General features: G+C 35.8%; 2 protein-coding genes across 3 annotated transcripts in view; both read left to right on the top strand.

The window, feature by feature from the left end:
* The window catches only part of LOC135215623 (uncharacterized), a 32,314-nt gene extending 8,513 nt beyond the window's left edge, over nucleotides 1-23,801 (top strand). The window contains exons 1-3 of one of the 2 annotated variants that reach the window (XM_064250533.1): nucleotides 4,264-4,420; nucleotides 21,975-22,764; nucleotides 23,154-23,801. In XM_064250533.1, coding sequence (XP_064106603.1) covers nucleotide 4,420; nucleotides 21,975-22,764; nucleotides 23,154-23,601 — 1,239 coding nt within the window. In that variant the 5' untranslated portion in view covers nucleotides 4,264-4,419 and the 3' untranslated portion in view covers nucleotides 23,602-23,801. Of the gene's footprint in view, nucleotides 1-4,263; nucleotides 4,421-21,974; nucleotides 22,765-23,153 lie in introns of those variants that run through there. The other variant, XM_064250534.1, reaches the window with a different exon arrangement.
* Nucleotides 23,802-23,945: 144 nt separating this feature from the next.
* LOC135215933 (uncharacterized) overlaps nucleotides 23,946-25,121 on the top strand; it is a 4,496-nt gene continuing 3,320 nt past the window's right edge. The window contains exon 1 of the mRNA XM_064250888.1: nucleotides 23,946-25,110. The gene's annotated coding sequence lies outside the window, so the exon portion shown is untranslated. The remainder of the gene's footprint in view (nucleotides 25,111-25,121) is intronic.

Below are 25,121 nucleotides of genomic sequence, written 5' to 3'. Positions count from 1 at the left end.
CGTCTTTGATAACCTATTTGCCTGATGGATGGAATTAACGTTGTGACCCTTGCTTGTACCCCTTCTAATCTATTTATGTCTTTTCTTAGTGTTGATGACCAAAACTGTACTGCATATTCAAGATGAGGTTTAATTATTGATGTGCAGAGCTGCAGCACCGTTTCCTTGTTTCTGTATTTGAACTACCTCTTTATGTATCCCACTAGTTTCTGTGCCTTCTTTTCTGCTTTTATGCAATGTTTTGTGGATTTTAAGTCCTTGGTAATAATAACTCCAAGGTCCTCTTCTTGTTCTACGCTATTTATGTCATTCCCAAGCAGCATGTAGCTGGGCATGGGGGTTGTTTGTTCCTATTTGTAACACTTTACACTTATCCACATTAAAGGCATTTGTCATCTTTTTGACCACTCTCCTATTTTCTTTAGGGAATTTCTTAAACTTTCTACTGTCTGGGTCAGCTGCATTTACACTTAGTTTGGTGTCGTCTGCAAATTTGGCTATCCTGCTAGGTAATCCTACATCAGTGTCATTAATATAAATGAAAAACAAAAGCGGGCCAAGGACAGAATCCTGAGGAACTCCGCTTGTCACTTCTGCTCATTCTGATTCTTCACCGTTTATTATGACTCTGTTTTCTATTAGTTACCCAGTCTCCGATCCAGTCTGCTGTTTCCCCTACGAGAGAGAGAGAGAGAGAGAGAGAGAAGAGAGAGAGAGAGAGAGAGTTTATTGGTTGCCATTCAGAGTTTTTCTGGGTAGCGACTGGTTGGTCAGCTAGTTACAAACATATATATATATATATATATAGATATATATATATATATAAATTATATAATATATATTATATATATATATTATATAATATATATATATATATGTCTGCCATTGCTAGGCCACTGCAGGACAAAGGCCTCAGACATGTCCTTCCACTCCCTTCTGTTTGTGGTCTTTCTATGCCATTCTTTACCCGCAAATATTCTTAGCTCCTCAATCCATCATCTTCTCTTCCTTCCCCTGCTTCATTTGCAATCTATAAGGACCCATTCTGTTATTCTTTTCGTCCTTCTATTATCTGACATTCTCATTATGTGTCCTGCCCACAGCCATTTCTTTTTCTTACTTCTTGTTAAAATATCCTCTACTTTCGTTTGCTTTCGTACCCGTGTTGCTCTTTTTGTGTCTCTTAGTGTTATTCTCATCACTATTGAGTTGTAACTAGCTTATGTTTTAAGGCTTTAGAAAGGCTCCAAGTTTCCTGATGCATAAGTTAATACTGTAGGAGCATCTGATTAAATACTTTCTTTTTTAGAGAAAGTAGCATTTTACTTTTCATAATCTCAGTTTGTTTTACCAAAAGCTCTCCATCCCATGTTTATCCTTCTTTTAATTTCGGTCTCATGTCCTGGGGAAACACTTACCGTCTGTCCTAAATACGTACATTCATTAACAATCTCTAGAGGTTCGTCCATAACTCTTATTTGTTGTCTCTGCATTTTCATTGAACACTATCTTAGTTTTACTCATATTCATTTTCAGTCCTACATTTCTGCTTTCTCTGTTAAAATCGTCTATCATCTTCTGTAATTCCTCCCTTGATTCACTGAGTAGAACTATATCTTCTGCAAATCTTAAGTTGTTAAGATATTCCCCATTAATGTTAATTCCAACATTTTCCCAATCTAAATTCTTAAAAACTTCTTCTAGGCAAGCTATGAATAATTTAAGAGAGATGAGAGCTCCCTGTCTAACTCCTTTCTCAATTGGAAATTTCTCACTGTCTTTATGTAGTTTTAGGATTGCTGTACTACCCGTATAGATATCTTCAAGTGTTCTAACATTAACATTCATCTATTCCCTGCTTTTGAAGGGCTTACATTACTGCTGAAGTTTAGACAGTCAAAAGCTTTCTCGTAGTCTACAAATGCCATACATAGTGGTTTATCATACTCTGTTGATTTTTCCTTTAGCTGGTTAATTACAAGGTTATGGCTAGTTGTTGAATACCCGCTTCTAAAAACTGCCTGTTCTCTTGGTTGAATAAAGTCTAGCTGTCTTTCTATTCGGCCTAATATGATCTTTGTAAATATTCTATATATTACTGAGATTAAACTCATTGGACGTATACATACATACATCACACACACACACACACACACACACGCGCACACACACACACACACACACACACACACACATATATATATAATATATACATTTACTCAACAAATTTATTCAAATGTAAGTATCGTAGAAATATGAATTTTGTCACGCTTATCTGCCTGCTATTTGAATGACTCAGGGTAAATCTCCCATATATTAAGTATCTTTAAGCCTGATTTTCTTCTAAATTAAGACGAGAGAGAGTGAGAGAGAGAGAGAGATAGAGAGAGAGACCCCCAATTATACGGGACTGCCACTGGGGGATTTAGAAGGGCGGGGGGGGGGGGGGGGCGGGGGGGGGGGGGGGGTGATCAGGCCATGGCCCAGGGCTCCTCGCCTGTCAGGTCCTCCCACTTCAGAAAAAGAAATGAATAGTAATAATAAAAAAATATATAAAAATTAATTAATACAATAATAATACTAATAAAAATAATGATAATAATAATGAATTAATAAATATATTTAAAATGACATGTTTGAAAATTTAGTTTCATTCTCCATGGGAATGGATGAAAAATGTTGAATACATAAAGTGAATAGATGTAGTAATATACGTTATATCTTAGCATTTTCATCATTCAGTATTACAGCAAATTTTTATTAATTAACAATTTGATAAAGTTAAATAAAACAGGGGATATTAGCCTGAGAAAAAAGTTGGCAACTCCGTAAATGATTGCATGCATCATCAGACTCGAGCGATATCCCAATTAGTCGAGTCAAGTTTACCACTGACCAATTTTTAGTTAAATTCTTAATTTGCAATAAATAGAATATTGTTGAAAAGTAAGACTTTTATTCCCACATTTGTCTCAAAAGTCAGGCGAGAGGTGCTCAATTAGAACATTAGGAGGAGCTTAGTTTCAGTAATTTGGTTGGGAAAGAAATTTGTGAGAAGTTTGTAGGAAATCAACATCGAAATAACCGCATGTGTCCAGATCAGTGGAATCCACATTGCAAACTCTAAAGTATGGTCAGCGATGTGAGTTGTACCCACGAGATGAACAACATAAAGTATTGCATAGCATGACAGTGCCATCTTTTGCTGGCAGCCATATAGGGTGCTCCACGTAGGGGTAGTGACGTCAGTGGACCTCATGCGGTGCAGTGTAGGCATTACTTAAGGTTTTTGCAGCGTGCATTCGGCCCCTAGCTGCGACCACCTTCGTTCCTTTTACTGTACCTCCTTTCATATTCTCTTTCTTCATCTTACTTTCCACCCTCTCCTAATAGTACTTGATTCTTTGTGCAACTGCGAGGTTTTCCTCCCGTTACACCTTTCAAACCTTTCACTGTCAATTTCCATTTCAGCGCTGAATGACCTAATAGGTCCCAGTGCTTGGCCTTTGGCCTAAATTCTGTATTCAATTGAATTCAATTCATCTAGGAGGCCGCATACCCTCAATCCGCCCCTGGGGGACTGTAGGCAAAATGCTCTACACTTGCTAAAATTTAACCACCTTCCAAAATTTAACCTCCTTCCATTTTTTTTATCACATCTAGTTCCTTAATACTCTCCTCTTTGAGAGTTCTCAACCTCCTTTCCCTCAGAGAGAGTTCCTTGTTGGACCAGCCGGTAACGTGCTCGATTACCGATCTCTGGGTCCGGGTTCGATTCCCCCGCTTTGCCAACAGGGAATCTGAGGAATTTATTTCTGGTGATAGAAATTCATTTCTCGATGTGGTTCGGATTCCACAATAAGCTGTAGGTCCCGTTGCTAAGTTAACCAATAGGTTCCCAGCCACGTAAAAATATCTAATCCTTCGGGTCAGCCCTAGGAGAACTGTTAATCAGCCCAGTGGTCTGGTAAACTTTTTTCTCTCAGAGTATGAGAGAGAGAGAGAGAGAGAGAGACTGCTTTTATCAGTAGTGTTGAAACGTTCTTGATAACATAGTAGATAAGTAAAACTCACATGCATCGTTGTTATTCAAATTGAGTTTGTATAGCTCGTAATGAGATAATCCATGTGACTCAACCTGGCTTTTGATCTGTTCTTGAACAAAATGGTCAAGGACTCTAATAAAAATCATCACCACACGAAAATCTATATATAGTACTGGCCTTACAAGCTAACCTGATAAGTAAGTCATCATCATGACTCTGCAGATCATGTTCGCTCATTCAACCTGCAGGCATTGCATCATGTGTACTAAGCGTCAGATAATCTACTATATAAGCGAAGTGAACCTGTGGAAGTTTCAAAATCTTTAGTGCGTGATTTACTTGGTTATTCTGTGATTCAAACGATCGTGATAGCAGTGAGTACTCATGGTTAGACTGTGTTTATACGGGATACCTCTATTTAAGCATTGGTTAACTGTGTGATACATATTATAACCTCATTCACCTTTGCGCTAGGAAGTTAAAATAGTTTCATATTTTGCGGAGGACTGCAGAATTAAACCAGTCGTGACCCTAGTCAGGTCTCTCTCTCTCCTCCTCTCTCCTCTCTCTCTCTCTCTCTCTCTCTCTCTCTCTCTATCTATATATATATATATATATATATATATAGATATATATATATATATATTATAGTACTTTATATGTGCGTTGAAAAAATATATATATGCTTATACACTACACATATTTGAGTACATGTATGAATGCACTTTGCCGATAATGTGATCAAGCATAGTTTTTGGGTGTCTATATACAACTTTTTATTTACATAACATAATCTGCATACATACAACTAAAAATAAGCGCGAAAACACACAAACATTCCATGAAATATATATATATATATATATATATATATATATATATATACATATAATTGCATTACATGAATATGTATACATACACATGTATACACACACGTATATATATATATATATATATATATATATATATATATATATATATATACACATATAATTGCATTACATGAATATGTATACATACACATGTATACACACACGTGTATATATATATATATATAATATATATATATATATATATATATATATATATATTCTGTAAGCTCTAGTGTTCAATATGGAATCCTAAAACTACCAACACATACAAGAATGTGAGTGGAAAAACTCTTATGGAAATGAGTTTGGAAAAAGGCTTGATTGCTAGAAATGCAGGGTTTCAAAGGAAGATAACTTCATGGTATACTTCAGTTGTTTTCAGATTTTGTCAACGCTTTTCATCCCAATATTACATTTACTACGGAAAAGGAATTTAATGGCCTGATTCCCTTTTAGATATTTTGGTCTCTCGCTTGGTAGTGTGTACTTGGTGTGGCACAATTCAAACTGGAATGGCAAGGAATGAGGAAACAAAGAGAAATGGGAAAAATATTATCGTAGGTATAAGAAACAATCAGCGTATCGAGATTGTTGAGTCACGTGGACAAGATGAAGGAGACAGGTTGAGGGCAAAAAGTGAGTCATTCCCAAGAGTTTGGAGACAAGAGAAGAATAGTCAGAGAAATATTTGGATAAGACAAGTGAAGGAGGTATTGCAAAGGAAGGCTCCAGTATACAAGAAGCCCGAGGATTAGCGCATGCAGATAATTACACTATATATATATATATATATATCAATGAGGAGAAGGACATAAAGACTTGATAAAAGGGTCAATTTATTCCCGACGTTTCGTAATGTCTTCATTACATTTTCGAGGGCTGTACAAAATAGATAGCATAAAATAAATTAAAATAAAGCTAAGAAATCTGAGATTTAAAAGTTGCACAATAATTATTAAACAGAAACTTCAAAATATTAAAATAAAAATACTGAGAAAGAAAAAGACATCCCTTTGTAAAAACAAAAAACGTTAACTTACAAACAGGAACAAAAAATGTTATTAAAAATAAGTAAAAAAAAAAAAAAAAAAAAAACTAATGAAACAAAAAATAATGAGAAATATTCAAGTAAAGTAAAACTGGACCAACCTATTCAGCGGCAATGCCAAGACTGGAGATAAAAGGAAGAGACTAAGAAAGGTACAGTGTGCCAGCAGAGGTTTGACTATTCAACAAGGGGACGAGTCGTTTAATCATTAACGATTCTAAGATTGTCAAATCGTGGCTGTTGGAAGCTCGTCCTACAACTGTAAAGTCCTTGTTTTCAATGGAGGTTTTACATATTTTCGAATGATTTCTAATATTAGAAAATTCTGGTTTGCAATTTTGCTGCCTGTCCTAATAACTTACTCCACGATGTGAATCTATGCGTACCTTCAGAAGCCTCCTGGTGGATCCAATATAAGTTCCTAAATTACATTTAGGACAATTATAGCTATACACACACCCGGAGGACATATAAGGGCACAAACGATCTTTAAACTTGAATAATGACCCAATGGTAACAGGATTAATGGGAATCAAATGAACCCTTGATAGCTCCAAACTTATTTTGGATATGGTGGGAAAATGTTTTCCTAAAAGCATCATCTAATAAAAAAGGGAACTTAGCATAAAAATTCATTTTAGGAACATTAAAATTAGGCATTCTTAGCGAGAAGTACTTGTCTTTTAAAAGCAAGCGAAAGTGGTCTTTAAAACCAGTTCAGATGGGGAAGCAGTTTTCTTGTTTAAAATATTTGCATAAAAAGGCGATCTCATCTTGGAACAGAAACCAATCAGAAGTTAGCGTAAGAGCCCTGTGGAGGAGAGTAAAAACAGAATTAATTTTAAAATTAAAAGAACAGAAACTATAAAAATTTGACCCTAAGCCCGTGAACGTTCTTTTCCTAAAAATCGTGGTGTTAAAAATATTATTTTCTCTTAAAACAAGGACGTCTAAAAAGAAAGCTGATTTTCAATTTCTTTTTCCAGGGTAAACTTAACATTGGAATGTTGTACATTTATAAAATCAAGAAAGGAATCAGCATCATAATTACGTCTAAAAAGGGCAAAGGTATCATCAACGTACCTTACATAGAAAAGGGGGCGGCAGGCTAAAGGACAGTCATCTAAGAAGTGCTCCTCCAGGGAGCACATAAAAATGTTGGCAAAAGTGGGACCGAGAGGACTTCCCATTGCCATGCCATCAACTTGCTTGTATAACTTACCGTTAAAAATAAAGGCTGTGTCCAGCACAGCCAAGCTTAAAAGAGTCTTAAAAACGTACTTGGTTAAAACCACTAAAACTGAGTCGGGTTCGGGAAAAAGCCTATTTAAAATTATACTGATAGTTTCCTCCAGTCAATTTAAAAAATTTTGTTGCAAGATTCAGACCTGTTCATGACCAGCTTTGATGTAGAATCGTTGTTTACTAATGTACCCGTGGAGGAAACACTAATCAGTAATAATTTTAAATAGGCTTTTTCCCGAACCCGACTCAGTTTTTAGTGGTTTTAACCGTACGTTTTTTAAGACTCTTTTAAGCTTGGCTGTGCTGGACACAGCCTTTATTTTTTAACGGTAAGTATACAAGCAAGTTGATGGCATGGCAATGGGAAGTCCTCTCGGTCCCACTTTTGCCAACATTTTATGTGCTCCCTGGAGGAGCACTTCTTAGATGACTGTCCTTTAGCCTGCCGCCCCCTTTTCTATGTAAGGTACGTTGATGATACCTTTGCCCTTTTTAGACGTAATTATGATGCTGATTCCTTTCTTGATTTTATAAATGTACAACATTCCAATGTTAAGTTTACCCTGGAAAAAGAAATTGAAAATCAGCTTTCTTTGTTTTAGACGTCCTTGTTTTAAGAGAAAATAATATTTTTTAACACCACGATTTTTAGGAAAGAACGTTCACGGGCTTAGGGTCAAATTTTTATAGTTTCTGTTCTTTTAATTTTAAAATTAATTCTGTTTTTACTCTCCTCCACAGGGCTCTTACGCTAACTTCTGATTGGTTTCTGTTCCAAGATGAGATCGCCTTTTATGCAAATATTTTAAAGAAAACTGCTTCCCATCTGAACTGGTCTTTAAGACACTTCGCTTGCTTTTAGACAAGTACTTCTCGCTAAGAATGCCTAATTTTAAATGTTCCTAAAAATGAATTTTTATGCTAAGTTCCCGTTTTTATTAGATGATGCTTTTAGGAAAACATTTTCCCACCATATCCAAAATAAGTTTGGAGCTATCAAGGTTCATTTGATTCCCATTAATCCTGTTACCATTGGTCATTATTCAAGTTTAAAGATCGTTTGTGCCCTTATATGTCCTCCGGGTGTGTGTATAGCTATAATTGTCCTAAATGTAATTTAGGAACTTATATTGGATCCACCAGGAGGCTTCTGAAGGTACGCATAGATTCACATCGTGGAGTAAGTTATAGGACAGGCAGCAAAATTGCAAACCCAGAATTTTCTAATATTAGAAATCATTCGAAAATATGTAAAACCTCCATTGAAAACAAGGACTTTACAGTTGTAGGACGAGCTTCCAACAGCCACGATTTGACAATCTTAGAATCGTTAATGATTAAACGACTCGTCCCCTGTTGAATAGTCAAACCTCTGCTGGCACACTGTACCTTTCTTAGTCTCTTCCTTTTATCTCCAGTCTTGCATTGCCGCTGAATAGGTTGGTCCAGTTTTACTTTACTTGAATATTTCTCATTATTTTTTTGTTTCATTAGTTTTTTTTTTTTTTTTTTTTTTTTTTTTTTACTTTTTATATTTTATAATTTTTGTCCTGTTTTTAGTTAAACGTTTTTTGTTTTTTAAAGGTGTCTTTTTAGTATTTTTAATTATTTTAAGTTTGGTAATTATTGTGCAACTTTTAAATCTCAGATTCTTAGCTTTATTGTAATTTATTTTATGCTATCTATTTTGTACAGCCCTCGAAAATGTAATGAAGACATTACGAAACGTCGGGAATAAATTGACCCTTTTATCAAGTCTTTATGTTCCTCTTCTCTCATTGATGTATATCCGGCTGTGGCCACCGCTTTGGATAATATATATATAGGTATATATATATATATATATATATATATATATATATATATATATATATATATATATATGTATATATATATATATATATATATATATTATATATTATATGTATATATACTGTGTAATTATCTGCATGTGCTAATTCCTCGGGCTTCTTGTATACTAGAGCCTTCCTTTGCAATACCTCCTTCACTTGTCTTATCCATATATATATATATATATATATATACATATATATATATATATATATATATCATATATATATATATATAATAACATAATATTAATTTGTTTATTTTTTTGTGTGTGCGGTGTTTCTGCAGCATATAGCTCTCACTTCCAATGGCTATGAACGATGGATCTTTAGTGGACACCCGGATTCTGGATCAGACCCACGTCGCACCCTTTAGATCACTGTAGGTGATAGAGGCAGCTGGTAGAATTACAAAGGCGTAGTGGTGCCCTGTTTAGCAAAGGAAAGATGCAGTTAGATTCTGATTCCAAAGTATGGTACATAAGATAACCTAGAAAATGATTGCGATCAGCTGATTTGGGTGCAATGTACATGGTACAGAGGACGCGGGATACATGGAGCAATTCTTGGAAAACAGTAAAAAGTATGGAATCATGAAACCAAATGATGTGTGATGTGTCAGAATATATACACAGTAAGGGGATTTACTTGGCGCAAAAGTAAAACTAAGACAAGTCGGTTTGATATCTATTTTGATGCACTGATAAGAGAAGTGGAGACAGGTATTTACATTTAAAGTTTTTGGGTGAAACAGGAGATCTTGATTGGTGTTTAGGTTGCCTGTTGTTTTTACGTGAGTGTAGATTGGGGACAGAAAAGAGGAAAATCAAGAAAGAGTGAAAAATTGATGACTATACTCTGTTTTTTTATTTTTTTTCATCTGTCCATCCGCCTGTGGTGTTTTTGTATGGTAACACTGCGTCCTGGGCTTTAGATAGATACGCTATGTGTAAGTTTTATGTAAATAAAAGGATATCTGGGTGTACATTTGCAACTGAAAAGTGTTTTAATAATTTACCTTATGCGAATTACACCGTTAATATTCGAAATAGAATATTATTATAATCGTTGAATGTAAGATGAATGTAACTATCTAAAGCCCGGGACGCAGTGTTACCATACAAAAACACCACAGGCGGATGGACAGATGGAAAAAAAAACAGAGTATAGTTTGTAAAAAAAAAAGGCTGAGACTGAAAGTCACTATAGGTTACGAGGGTAAATAAATGAACAGCAGGGAGTAACAATTATGAGGGTAAATGAAAAATGGAGAAATGGATAAATTAATTTAAAAATGGATAACGAGAGAGGGGATGATATTGATTCGTTTGGGTATTTTGGAATAAATATAACACGTTGTTGTAGGATGTGAGTCACAGAAAAGATCCACTAATGAAAATGGGAGAATATCCGCGAAAGGATTTTAGAAGAGGTTTGTTTATGAAAGCCAGAGTTGGGATATAAGGATAGATTGTTAAGTCAACTTTTCTTTTTTAACAGTAAAGAGATGATACTGAATAAGTGAGAAAGAAGGGAAGAGGGAGCTACTGAACTTACGTTGCATATGTGAAATAAGAACTGAAAGTGAGAGGAGCATCGGGAAACGAACTTGCTGAAGTTTAGAGTGGCTGAAAAGATAGATCAGAGTGCTTGGAGTTGGGGAGAGCGGCGAAGGGAATATATATAATTTAGAAGCAATGGGAAAAAAGAGAGGAGTCAAATGTAGCAGCGCAGAATAAGAGTAAAACTACTAATGGAATGGAAGTAACTTGACATTCAGAAAGAGCGAGTGTCTCACAAGAAACTGGTGACTGGCAGAGTGTTTGTAAAGGTGCGTCCACACGGTCGAACAATGTCCGACGGGCAATCATTGTTACCATATCATAGGCGAAGCAGGATGACGTCATAAGCGTTGAAACGGTGGAAGTAGATGTGGCAACAAACAGTGGTACCAGATGAACTTGTATAACACTGTTTTTAGTCTGCTCACAAGGCAAAGACTGGCAGATAATTGTTAATTGGTAACAATGTTTGTCCGTCCGTAGAGATTTATCATGCTACTGATAAGCCTTCTGTACAGCCACGTGACGCTGTTAATGATGGGGAAGTTTTTTTTTGTACAGGGGATACTTTTTCTAATAGAGCAGTTGGAGAATTTATGTAGCAGTAACTTTTCTTTTACTTTCTCTAGAGCCACTGCATTCGGATAAGCTTCGGCAGTACAGTCTATAAAACCTTTTATTTATCTGCATAAATTAATTTAAAGAAAACACCTGGTTACATTTATTACGTTCTTTTAGGGTTCGTCTACGTGATTTGTTTTTAAACGAGGTTAAATTTAGAGCAAAATAAATTAAAGAAGTTGTACAGATAAGTAGGAAGAGAGCAAACGGAAAGGATAAAAGACTAATTGTAGAAAATAATGGTGTTTGTGCGCTGTAAAAATCGTTTAGTCCTTTCTACAGCTTGCCATTTATGGTGGCACACCTCGAGTGAATCTCCCTTACAAGGTATTCGGGCAGTAGGCATATAGCATACACATACATGCAAAGATATATATATATATATAATATATATATATATATATATATATATATATATACATATATAGATATATTTTATATATATATAGTTTATATATCTGTTTATATATATTTATATATATATATATACTCATATAGACACGTGTATTTTACACACACACACACATAATATATATATATGTTATATATATATATATATATATATATATATATATTATACTCATGTAGACACGTGTAATTTACAACACACACACACACAACACACATATATATATATATATATATATATATAATATATATATACACATACATATATATATATATATATATATATATATGATAGTATGTTATATATATACATATATATATATGTGTGTGTATTGAAGAATTTATTGAAGAATTTACAGAATGTCCCATGCACTTCCTCATATGAGGGAAGTTAGAACCTGTCGGAATACATTTTCCGGTGTTGCTTGCAATGGGTAGGCTACCCTGTTACAATCTTGACTTAAGGTACAAATAAATTTTTCTTTAGTGATTATGAGAAACGTCGAAGAACTCTGTTCTAACCCATTTTAATAAGAGCAGTACTTTTTAATAAAAGCAGTACGATTAAAAATATTGAAATTGCTTGACGTTCTTTCATTTTAACACGTGCTTCTTTGAACACATTGAGATGAACCAAATGACATCTTAGCGTCGTTGGAAATCTATTGATATTTTTGTGGAAGTCGTTTTTACCAAAAGGTTGCCTGTGGTCTTAGTTGATGTATAGATTAACAAACATTCATAAATTGAATTTATAATAACAACAACAGTTATGAATCTTTTCTTGGAAGGTTTGTCGGTGAGTGAATTGGTTCAGAAAAGAACCAAGGAATGATGAGTCAGTGTGAGGGGTGAGTCATGTATGGGAGAATTTCGTTACTGAGAGAGAGAGAGAGAGAGAGAGAGAGAGAGAGAGAGAGAGAGAGAGAGAGAGAGAGAGAGAGAGAGAGAGATATTCTGGGATGGTAAGTAGTCTCTGGCCTCCTCAACGTCCCGATATGTTACCATTCATATGACTTTTCATGAATGTATTAGCCGTTTCTTATATACAAAAATGTGTTTTTCAAACTGTAAGATCTACACAGGTTAACTCACAGCATCGTGTCGCAAGAAGCGTATGATAATATTGACAATTACTTGAAAGTCCAAGCGCATATTTCCGTAATAGAGAATTTTTCTATACTTTATTGAAGAGGAAAGTAACACTTTAAAAATCGCCCAAGAAGCTATTGCAGCTTGAAATATTTTCACAAATATGCAAAAGCATCTGGATAACATTAATTATATAATGTGAACTTTTGAACTAGATCACGTTATCAGTGAGTTTTTGTAAACGAAAAGCCCGCGATTTACAGCTGCCAAAGCTGATTGATAGTTAAGCTTGAGAGAAATAGCTCCGGTTGCCTTTCAGAATTTGTCAGTATTAACCATATTTTTCTTCGTATTTAAGTTATTGGAAAGTATTTTAACTTGCAATGTCAATAATGTAAAATAAAAGAACCATTGCAGGACTGCTAACAGAACATTCTCTCCGTGGAATCACACTACCCATGATTGCATGCGTTCATGAGCACTTGAATGTGCCATGATTTTGCTTTTTAGAGCCTATTCATTTTAGTTATCAGATAGACACGCATTCATCTTGAATGTTATCAGCACAATGAGCCATTGTAATGTCCACTTACTAACGGCAAACCAGAATGCACAAATACATGTTTTAGCCATTCATCATGCTGCTCGGCATTATTTCCTTTTCTGTCATAGTTGTGAGATGAGTGATGATCGAACGTATCGGTAAAATGGAAGAATGCGCGTTAGAGCCACTTCAGAAACGGCATTCTGTTAGTTTCGCTCACCTTTTCTTTCTTCATCGTTGGTATCATATAGAATCGATCCGGAATGTAAGAAAAATGAATATTGGAATGAAATGTTCTGCTGGTTATCGAATGAACGTCAGAAGGTGAGCTCTCTTTCCATATGTAATCCTTCGGAGAGCTGTTAATCAGGTCAGTGGTCTGGTAAAACTGAGATATACTTGATTTGTGATTTTAGGAAAGTGTTTATGTACCAATATTCTCCATATCCACTTCCTCTATTGACGGGGAGTCAGAACGTTTAACAAAAGAGGACCATTGAGTTGGGATTTGAGAAAAAATTCTGATAAAGGAAGTTTATGATAATCAAACAGAAATTAAAGGCAATACTAATCTTGACAAACCCTGATAGCTCCATTTTAGGATAGTCGTGGGTTTAGTTGATCATTCTGCATCGGCAATTATCAAGTAACTGGCTCCCGCAGGCAACTCCTTTCATTCTCATTATCTTTTCTTCCAATTTGCTATCCAGTCTCTACTAACAATTGTTTCATGGTGCAATTGCGAGGTTTTCCTCCTGTTGCACCTTTCAAGCTACTTATTCTCAATTGCCCTTCCCGTGCTGAATGACCTCGTAGGTTCCAGCGCTTGACCTTTGACTAAACTTTATATTACATTCCATTTAGGTTCCAGCGCTTGACCTTTTGACCTAAACTTTATATTCCATTCCATTCCATCATGGAATTCGCAAAAATGCACATTCAAAATTTAAGAGCCACCTTCGAACTTAAGAGGAGAGTTAGACTTTCTCCTTTCATAATAATAACACAACTGGAGATCCCATATGTGCACATGTAAACCATTCCCTCCCTCTGTAGCGACGTTCTTTACGCAAGACTGAACTCAATTAAATCGGTTTCGCTCGGAACGCAATCTATCAAATTGATTTTCTTAGCGTTAGTGGTCACATCAATAAATGGATCTTGGTATGAGACTATCCAGATCTGGCTTAGCACGGGGCTCTCATTCTCAGTTTGATGCGTGTAAAAAATACTCCTTCCGTGTCACGTGATGGAAATGTGCTCAAGTTCGTGTCTCACAGAACGCTTACCCTGATGAAAACATGTTACGCACGTACAAACACTATAGTAGACCGTCTGACGAACGTTAGATACAATATCGCACTTTGTCGATTGCTTGCCAATGTTTAATCTTGGCGGATGACATATTAAGTTATATTATATAATGATTAAAGATGATGTATGCCATGCATAATATAATTAGGTCTGTAGAATTTGTAATAAGACAAAGGAAAGCGAACATAATAAGTTGAGGGAACAAAATGTTATAATCCGTAGCTGGTAGTGCCATCAGTACGCCCCATGCGATGCTCTGTAGGCATTACTTAAGGTTCTTTGCAGCGTCCCTTCGGCCCCTAGCTGCAACCCCTTTCACATTCATTTGACTGTCACTCCGTTCATATTCTCTTTCATCCAATTTTCCTTTCAGTGCTGAATGGCCTCATAGGTCCCAGTGCTTGGCCTTTAGCCTTGAAATATTCCTAACAAAATGTTATAATCCAGGGCCACCAACATCCACTCGAAAATACATGCACTTTTCATTCGATATTTACAGTATGCAGAGAGAGAGAGAGAGAGAGAGAGAGAGCGAGAGAGAGAGAGAAAGAGAGAGAGAGAGAGAATGACGACGTGAGTAATTTCACCACCTAGGAAAGTAAACTAGAGCCAATCGATATAGTAGCGTAATAAACGGGAACTCCTTTCTACCAGAGCAACTCGGACTTGAGACTGAAATGGGCATGTTTTCGCTGTGGTGGTTCCTGCTGACTTGTAGTAGACGATGTTGGGTGCTTGGAATGTTCTTTGCGTTGATGGCGATGTTTATCAAGAAGCTGACTTGAATCTTCTCATGTTGATAGATATTATGAGTGATGTCTATAACATTCACTTCACAGCTCAGCATACGTATACGGTAGGAACACATCAGTTTAGAGCAGGGGTTCTCAAACTTTTTAACTCCTCGACCCCCTTATGAAGTTTCAAATTTTCTAGCGACCCCTAGATTAGCATTTAATATTTAAAAAAAAAATAATGTCAGACTCAATTAGAGTTGTGTTAGTTTAGTACTTGACATTCACTATGATAAAAAAAAGTAACACGTAGTAAGAAAATATGTTTGGAACTTTAGATGTACGAGCTTATGTAACTTAACCCTCCGTCACGTTAGTTATTCATCAACACCCTGACTCAGTTATTCATCGACCCCTGACTATTCATAGACCCCTTGGATGATCCTATTGACCCCTGGGGGTCGATATCGACCATTTTGAGAACCCCTGGAACAGAGAGCGAAAAAGTGACAGACTGAAACAGTGCCTTCAATCTCCATTTCCTTTGTAACTTGAAAAGTTAGCCAATATTTTATGACTGATTATCTTTTAAAGGTTACTTTTAGTTATTAGATGATTTACATGCGTGGCTGCCTGGATTGTCTTACAGCATTCTGATTTAGTTCTTGAATGGACGAAAATTCGTCATCACATTCGAAGTTTACTTCCCAGTTAAAGCCGAAGTTCACCTAATAATGAAAGTATCTGTTAGCATGATGTTAATTAATGAGACCGGCGTCAGTTCCATACTTGAGTGTATGAAAGATAAGGTAATTATGTCAGTTCGTTGTAAGATACTTTGATGGAAGAAAATTGAATTCTACATTAATCACGAGGCCCTTAAGCTGAAATTTCATATGCTTAGCTACATAGTTATAATATATAAATTGCAGCAACACTGACAGGTTTTCACGCCATGTGGAAATGTTGGACACAAAGGAAAACCCCTTTTCGAAGGCTTTGTCCCACCTCAAGGTTTTTTCGTGGACGCTATGAAGCGGTTGTGTTGTAACACACTTTAACTTAGTGCTTCTTTGCTTACGAAATTCCATATATTAGCAAGCATTCGCGCGCACACGCACATAGATATAAAAACGCTCATGGACACACAGACACACACTCATATATTTGACTAATAGTGAAAGCCACAGAGCATTATTCTTTAATTCAAGAGGTAAGAAAGTGAGACATCCGTTTCCACAATCTATTGCTCCCTTATCCCACATCAGGACACATTACCCGTGCCCGAGAAAGATGGATCATATATTGCCATGTTGCTGTCATATCCATTTTTTTTCTGCCTCTTCGTCGAGCTCGTTTGGGATCATAGCAATGTCACTTCTGGTTACCAATATTTCTTCATTCTCGGTCCTCAAATCAAAGCGTCAGCCACAGTTATCCCGGCAATTCGTTACTTCCTTTGTCCTGGTAGTATCTTTGCCCACGTGCCAACACAAATGCACGTGATATGTAAAGTATGCTAATATGTATACACACACACCCTCACATCTGTCTATTTATCTATCTATCTATTCATACATACATAACATACATACATACATACATACATGTATATATATATATATATTTATTTTCGCTAATAAACTGCTTCTAGTTACGTATATAGGCTGTAGCTTACACAACGGAAGCCATTTCATATGCATATATATATATATATATATATATTCATATATATATTCGCTAATAAACTTGTTCTACTAAGTTACAGGCTGTACCTCAAGAAGCGGGAGCCGTTCTAGAGGATAGTTTATACAACGGGAGCCATTTCATATGCCTAGTGTCAAGGCTCATTATTAATGTTCCAGCTTCCCTTTCTTCCTCACACACACACACACACACACACACCTCTATCTTTCTTGCACCTTGGTTCCCCTTAAATATCAAGAGCCCTCCATTCCAACACCTAGCGCGCACTTTTCGGTAATCAACTCCTCTTTCCCCTCAAAACACCGGAATGATACCCATTTGCCAGAGATCTGTCATTTCCACTGGCTCCATGTGTGGTTTTCTTACTCCACGTAGTCAACGCATATTAAACTGTATATATTGTGATATTCATCCTTTTCTGTAATTTGCATTTAGGACTCGTACTTCAATTCTCTAGGTGAAAGCCGGCTCAACAGTTTTTTCCAAACAACCCCGCTTTTAGTTTTTCAGCTATGGACGCTTGCCGTCTCCACACCGTGAGCAGATATTCTACTGGTTTCCGTGCCTCACTTATATTGCGATTCGCCTTTCTTTCATTTTTCCATCATCAGTTGCATTAACTCCTAAGCACTTGTACTGTTCCATTTCCATTGTTTACCATCCATTCTGACAACTATTGCTCCCTCTTCCTGGCTTCCGTTTTCCCCAACAATCCTATTCTTGCTACATTCGCATTCAAACTCATTTACTAGCGTGTAGCTCTTCTTCATCTTTAGTAACCTGCACTGCATCATCTGCATGGAGCAAAGAATTCACGTTTCAGTTTCGACCTAGTTTCTCGTCGAAGTCATTGCCCAAACGTCTCATGTCCTTTTCATGACTTTTCTCATCACTTCTTCCATAAACCTATTTAATTGAATTGAATATATAGTTTAGGCCAAAGACCAAGCACTGAGACTATGTGCTCATTCAGCGCTGGAAATGAAATTGAGAGTAGGTAGGTTTGAAAGGTGTAACAGGAGGAAAACCTCAGAGCAGTTGCCCTGTGAAATATTTGTTAAGAGAGGGTGGATAGCGATATCGAAGAAATATACTATGAATGGAGACACAGTAAAGGGAATGAAAGAAGTCGCAGATAAGGGCCGAGGGGACGATGCAAAGAACCTTTACTCAAGGTCTAGAGAGTATCTCTATATTCTCTAGACCAGTGGTTCTCAAGTGCAGCCACGGTGGCCGCAGGGCAAATCTAATGCTGCCACCAAGGGAAATTTAGCCATCTTCCAAGAATTCAAGAGAGAGAGAGAGAGAGCTAATTTTGTTGTTATTATTATTGGATCCATTTAAATAGGTTGCTACTATTGCTATTCTTTTGTTGTCAATATTTCCAACAAAAGTTTTTTTCCAAGGTCAACATATGCCACACAGTGATACACCTCTTTCTTGTACTTTTATCCTCGCCCAAAACTTGTTTTTATAACAGTCGATACTCGTTTCCCTACCCTCACCAATACTCATACAGTTTTTCCATGTCAAACCGGATGTGATACCTTTTTAATTTTCAGTCAAAAACGTATCACACACTTTCCCAAATATGATAAATAATCTTTTGAGTCCCAAATATGATAAATAATCTATTGAGTCTGTAACTTTCATACTCATGTATGTGACCCTTCCTTTTCTTCTTTTTTTTTTTTGTTCTCTACTAAAATGCCATGGAGTCCTTCCCTCATGCATATATACCTTGCAATTGCTCTATATAAACCAGACCATTAGTCTTATACTCCAATCAGCTATTGGCAGTTTATATTTTTAGACCTCTAAATCGGTTTTGTAACGTCCTCAACAGCCAATTTTTTTTGTAACATTCTAATATTTACATTAACTCCTTCCACTCTGGAATCAATTAGAACGTTCCTTTTTTCTATCGACCACAATCAACAATTTAAACATGACAAATCTCACTCCACGCAGGACTGCATTCTATTCAGATAGCATCTCTCGGTTTGCATTTCTTATCCTCAGTTCCATTTGCTATATTGTTTTATCTCTGCACATACTTCCCTCCAGCACAATGTTTTTTTCTCTCAATAGCATTTTCTCAGATGTATGCCTGAACTTTATATGCAAGCTTCTTTTTCACTCACCTTTTATTCATTGCCTTTCGAGTCACAGTTGCGCTTCAAACAAGCCTTTTGTTTGAAACACCTCAAGTTATAAACTTTCCACGTCGACCAGGGTTCATCATCTTGAAATTTATCAGTCATAGTTTGCATAAACTTATTTTTCACCCATATTTACTTTGTTTGCTTTTTCGAGGTACTTTTTCCCCATCAAACTAACTTGACGTAATTTCATTTCTAGTCCCATTCAAATCTAATTTCCCTAACTGAAAATACCTTCTATGTTCGCCTCCTCTTCTACTAGGAAGTAATCTTGTTCCCAAGGTATCTTTTCTATATACCTTGCTTGTTCCTATAGCTTCACATCTTCCCTCCATTATCGCCATGAACTGTATTTTTTATCAATACAAACAAACTTTTTTTTCTGTCACTATTTTCATTTTTAAATAGATATTTATGCATAGTTTCTTCTATATTCATATAAGAAATGATAGAACTATGTTATCCAAATGTTTTGTCGAAACCTATGATCAAATTGTTATCTTGTAAAAACGCTGAATACTGATGGGAGTTGTCATTTCATCATAATGATAGTTTTACATATTTTGGAATCTGAAAATTGCTCTCCTTTAGGAAATAAATCGCTGATCCAGTTGCAACTTCATGAATTAAGCCTATTATAATGCTGTTTGGTTTTGACAGCACTCAAGGACTGATGAAATTTATATGAAAATAGCCAGTTTATGAAATGAATGAAACTTTTATAGCCATTGGCTAACCTGCATCATTTCATTTCCTGCTAACAAAACCGAGTGAATGTCGAAAGGCTCTCGGGGTATTTAATTTGCTGCGATATATTATTATTATTATTATTATTATTATTATTATTATTATTATTATTATTATTATTATTATTATTATTATTATTTCCACGGTATTATCGAAATTGTTATCATGTTTCAGACCTTTGGCAGCTAAAACTCTGTTCCTTATCTATCTATCTATCTATGTAGATAGATAGATAGATAGATAGATAGATAGATAGGGATAGTGTCAGGTGAGCTCTTGTGGACATCGGAAAAGCTGTAATACATAGGCTGGAGATGAGTGGATGTCAAACACAGACAAGATAGAAGTGTCGAAATTTCACAAACGTGTATACGTTTGTGTGTGTGTATGTGTGCGTGTGTGAAAATGAAAGATGTCCATATGAATAGAACAAAGAGAGAACAGACAACATACGACCTTTTTCAAACAGTAATGGTTTTGGTATTATAAAGGAGCGCTCTTAATAAGAAAAGGTTCCTAATAACATGCCATATTATCGGATATGAGTTCATTAGGATGTCTTGTGCTTATCTTCAAAAATGAATCCAAAAGGCTGTGGCTAATCCTCAATAGCTTTTATGATCTTGGAGGTGTATCTTTTATATATATGCTGTGTATATATATGTATATGTATATAGGTGTATAAATACACTTTATATGAATTTTTATCACATCACCGTGATTCATATACATGCATTAAGCTACAAATGTCCTTTAATATCCAATTCGCTCTACCTCGGAATGAATATATTTTTCATATTTGTTAACTAAAAAAATTTCACTTTAGGTAACATATATGAAAAATATATTAATTCCGAGGTAGAGTGAATTGGGTATTAAAGAACATTTGTAGCTTATGCAAACTTACATATGTGTGCTTGTATATATATACATATATATCTTTATTTATTATATATTTATATTAATAATAATTTATTATTATAGTATATATAATATATATTATATAATATTAGTATGTATGTGAAGGAGGATTAGGAAGAGTTGAGATGTCAAGTGAGAAGCTTTGTATTATGGCGTGAGTGCTAATAATATTTGGAGGCTTACCACTTTCACTATCGTGAGTAACTGATAGTATAAGAAAAAGAAAAATTCCTGAGGAATGAGATTAGAAGAATAAATGATATTTTTCATAAATAACAGTGTAATGAAAAGGTATTAACATCGTTGTGTCATAAAGGATCTAATAATCGTGGGCAAAGATGTATGGTATATATATATATATATATATATATATATATATATATATATATATATATATATATATATATATATATATATTTTTTTTTTTTTTTTTTTTGTTTTTTTTTTTTTTTTTTTTTTTTTTTTGAAAAGCAGTTAAAAGATGGTTTGATATAGGACTAGCACTGTGCGTTCAGGAAGGGAGGGTGTTTGGATGAAGTGTTTGCTGTGAAAACAGTTGAAAGACAAGTTTGCGAAAAGGGAAAAGGCTGGAACTATTACATTGCAATTTAGTCGTTATCTGTTGCGCGTTGAAAGTTTGCGAATTTGGAATCTTATTCGTTGTCTGTTTTATAACTTCCTCAACCCACAGCGTTTGCAGTAGATGATATAACAAACCTTTTCATACTGATGAATTATAACGGCAGTTCTCTCATAATATGTTGGCCTTTCACAACGGTGAAGTGAGAGGCACATACAACTTACTTTTGTAGTATCCTTCTAGACTGATGTAATACAGTGGTGATTCCATAACGATGAATGTACCCTTTTTTGATGTTTAGAAGGCAGTTAGCGAGGTCGCAGCGTAGGATGCAATTTTTATACAAATCATAAGCGCTCAATTGATTGGAATATGGTAACGAGTTCCACCGTATATTGAGTGTCCTTTGCGGAGGTCTGTCGTTTATTTGTTTTCTAGTTGTAGTATCGACAATAGTGTCAAAGAGATGGTCTTGCCTGTTTCATCTATTGAGTTATAACTTTTTGTTTTGGTTTTTTCAGTGAGCAACGTAACGCCTACATACGTGACTGATGATGATGTCAGGCTGGTTTTGCGAAGAGACAAAGGACCAGAGGCATCCCTGATATCTTGGTCTCTGGAAGATCTTGCCTCTAAGCATGATGGGTTTACCTCAGTCATTAAGAACCTCAGGGTCAAGTATTCTGTGGCAGGACAACCTGGAGAGTCATGCTATGTTTTGAAGATCTACCTTGGCAAGGGAGAAGAAGCTGATTGTTTCTATGAATTGATTTTCTACAAAGAGGTGAACTTCTACACCGAGGTTATTCCTGCTCTGAATGACATCTTAAGAGAGATTGGATGCCGCCCTTTAAGTTTCCCAAAGTACTTCCATCATCGACTGGAAAAAAGCAACAGCATGATTATCCTCGAAAATTTAAAGGTGCAGGCATACCAGATGAAAGATAAAGGCGTGGGGATAGATGTGGACCACGCGTCTCTCGTCCTAAAAGAACTGGCGAAACTGCACGCAGCTTCTGTTCTCTTGCAAGAGAGACATCCCGAAAGGGACTTGGTTGAGAGGTTCAAATGTCTGCAGAAAGAGTGGACGCAGGAGTACAACATCGGTTGCGACTTCGGAGGATTTGTAGACCAGTTTTTGGACATTGGCCTCGCGATGTTCGAGAAATTTGGTGGCTGTGAAAAGGTTATTCATTGGATTAAGAAAATCAAGCCCAATGTTTGGAGTATATATAATGAGCACCTGGTGAGAAGTCCTCCTTTCGCCCTTATCCTGCACGGAGACTGCTGGATCAACAATCTTTTGTTTAGGTAAATCGCCCTTTTAACAGAAAGCGTTTCATGTTCGTGTTTTTAAAATGCCATATACGGCATTTTTTAGTTTCTAAGAGTTTTGTATTTGCAATTTTTAAAAGCAACTTTAGAGGGCATTGCTTTATCTTAAAATTTCCAATATTACATACCATTCTCCTTTTCTTGGAAAGTCCCTATTAAAATCTGAACTCATAAAAACTTGCATTATTTGTTTACTTTTTTGAGATGACTCAAGTCAATTGTCAGGTTCCATTTTCTAATAAAGAATGCCATACAATACATGAATTAATAAAGAGTTCGTCACAATAAATACCACAACCCTATTCAACAAACTAGGTTATAAATGTAAAGTAATATTTGAATGGACTTTGTCTTCTTTTTTGAAGGTACGACGACAACGGAAATCCTGCTGAAGTGAAGTTCCTAGACTTGCAAGGATGTCGGAAGGCTTCTTTGGCACTTGATCTACAGCACTTTATAACCCTAAATGTCGCGGGACCGGAAAGACACTCGAAATTGCCTCTGCTGCTCGGCACTTACTACGCTGCTTTCGATGAGGTGATGAAGGCTGGTGGGTCAGGAGTACCTTTCTCGCTCGAGGATCTCCGTCAGGAGTACATCGAAAAGGGTTTCTACGGAGTGCTGTACAGCATCATGTTCCTTCCAGTTATGGTTCGAAGGCCCGAAGATTATCAGGATATTTTAAGCACTGAAAATACGAGTAACTGTTCCCAGATGGAAAATGTTTTGAAGATGGTGGATGACAACCCGCTGTTGAAATCCAGGGTCATGTCTGTTATAGAAGAGTGGACGCAACGCGGAGTCATCTCATAAAACTGTTCCAAAAGACACTTTCAGAATAAACTACAAGTTCAAAAACATGGAGAGTAAGACAGAAAATTTGTGTAAATTTGGAGTGTAATTACTCTTTGATTATGCATCTTAAAACATACATATACATAATCATAGCATGCATTTACATACATACACATACGCACACATTGTATATATATATATATATATATATATATATATATATATATATATATATACATATATACATCTATATATATATATATATATATATATATATATATATATACATATATATATATATATACATATATATATATATACATATATATATATATATATATATATATATATATATATATATATATATATATAGATAGAGAGAGAGAGAGAGAGAGAGAGAGAGAGAGAGAGAGAGAGAGAGAGAGAGATGGCATCTGGTTGTCTGTTCATTGAAAGCCTTATATTAATGAATTTTCCAGTGGGAGCGAACACTCCATAATAAGTCATAATACGTATATAGATTAATCCTGGAAAGGTCGTCAATACGTGTTCCAGCAATTAATGAGTTCTTGAAGCTGTAAGTTACACCTGTGACTTATCTCTCTCTCTGATGTATGGACTCAGTACTGTATTTGAATCGCATTATAGTTATCAGTGAATAAAATGAGTAACAAAGAGTACCGCGTCGCTGCTGGGCTTTGGTTAGAACCTTTTCTAATAATAAGAAAGTCTTCAAGGTAATGGGTGTCGCAGAATTAATAGAGTATCACTTTTGAGTTAAGTTGTTAACTTCTGCGTTGTTTAACAATATGAATAAACGATAACACACGCACGTACAGTAGTAAATGCTCAACTTTATATCAGCATCATCGCTTTCAGTATAGAGTGACTTCTGTATGTTATAGCTGGCAGGGCCAACGCGGAATCAGAGGAATTTATTTCTGGTGATAGAAATTCGTTTCTCGATATAGTGTGGTTAGGATCCCACAATAAGCTGCAGGTCCCGTTGCTAGGTGACCAATTGGTTCCTAGCCACGTAAAAATATCCAATCCTTCGGGCCAGCCCTAGGAGAGCTGTTAATCAGCTCAGTGGTCTGGTAAAACTAAGATAAACTTAACTTATAGCTACCAGCACACGGATTTCCATTTTACATGTTTTAAATATTAAGTACTGTTTTCTTGGGTATGATAAAGTTTCTCTAATTTTACTATTTAACAGTTCTCGTGCTCAAACCAATAAATGAAGGACTGACTGTCAACGCGTAAGTCTCAGAAACTTCACCAGTGTGCGCAAGGTGTTATGATGATTACACTCTTAAATTCCACATTTTTAATTACTCCAGGAAACAAAATGGGAGGTGTTACATGTTTATTAGAGTTTGAGTGTCCATTTGTGTCAGACTGACACCTCGAGAGCGCCAGAATAGAATTAGCTGGAGCTGACGTTTCTCGAGATGACAAACTCTCTGGAGAAATCATTTCAGAGATGACGAATATTTCTTGCAATGGAAACCCAATATAAGCTAGGTACTTTCGAC

Source organism: Macrobrachium nipponense, chromosome 5 (assembly GCF_015104395.2).
Source record: "Macrobrachium nipponense isolate FS-2020 chromosome 5, ASM1510439v2, whole genome shotgun sequence".
Classification (NCBI taxonomy): Eukaryota; Metazoa; Arthropoda; class Malacostraca; order Decapoda; family Palaemonidae; genus Macrobrachium; species Macrobrachium nipponense.
Note: the sequence above shows the minus strand (reverse complement) of the source record. Positions and strands in the feature narration are given on the sequence as shown.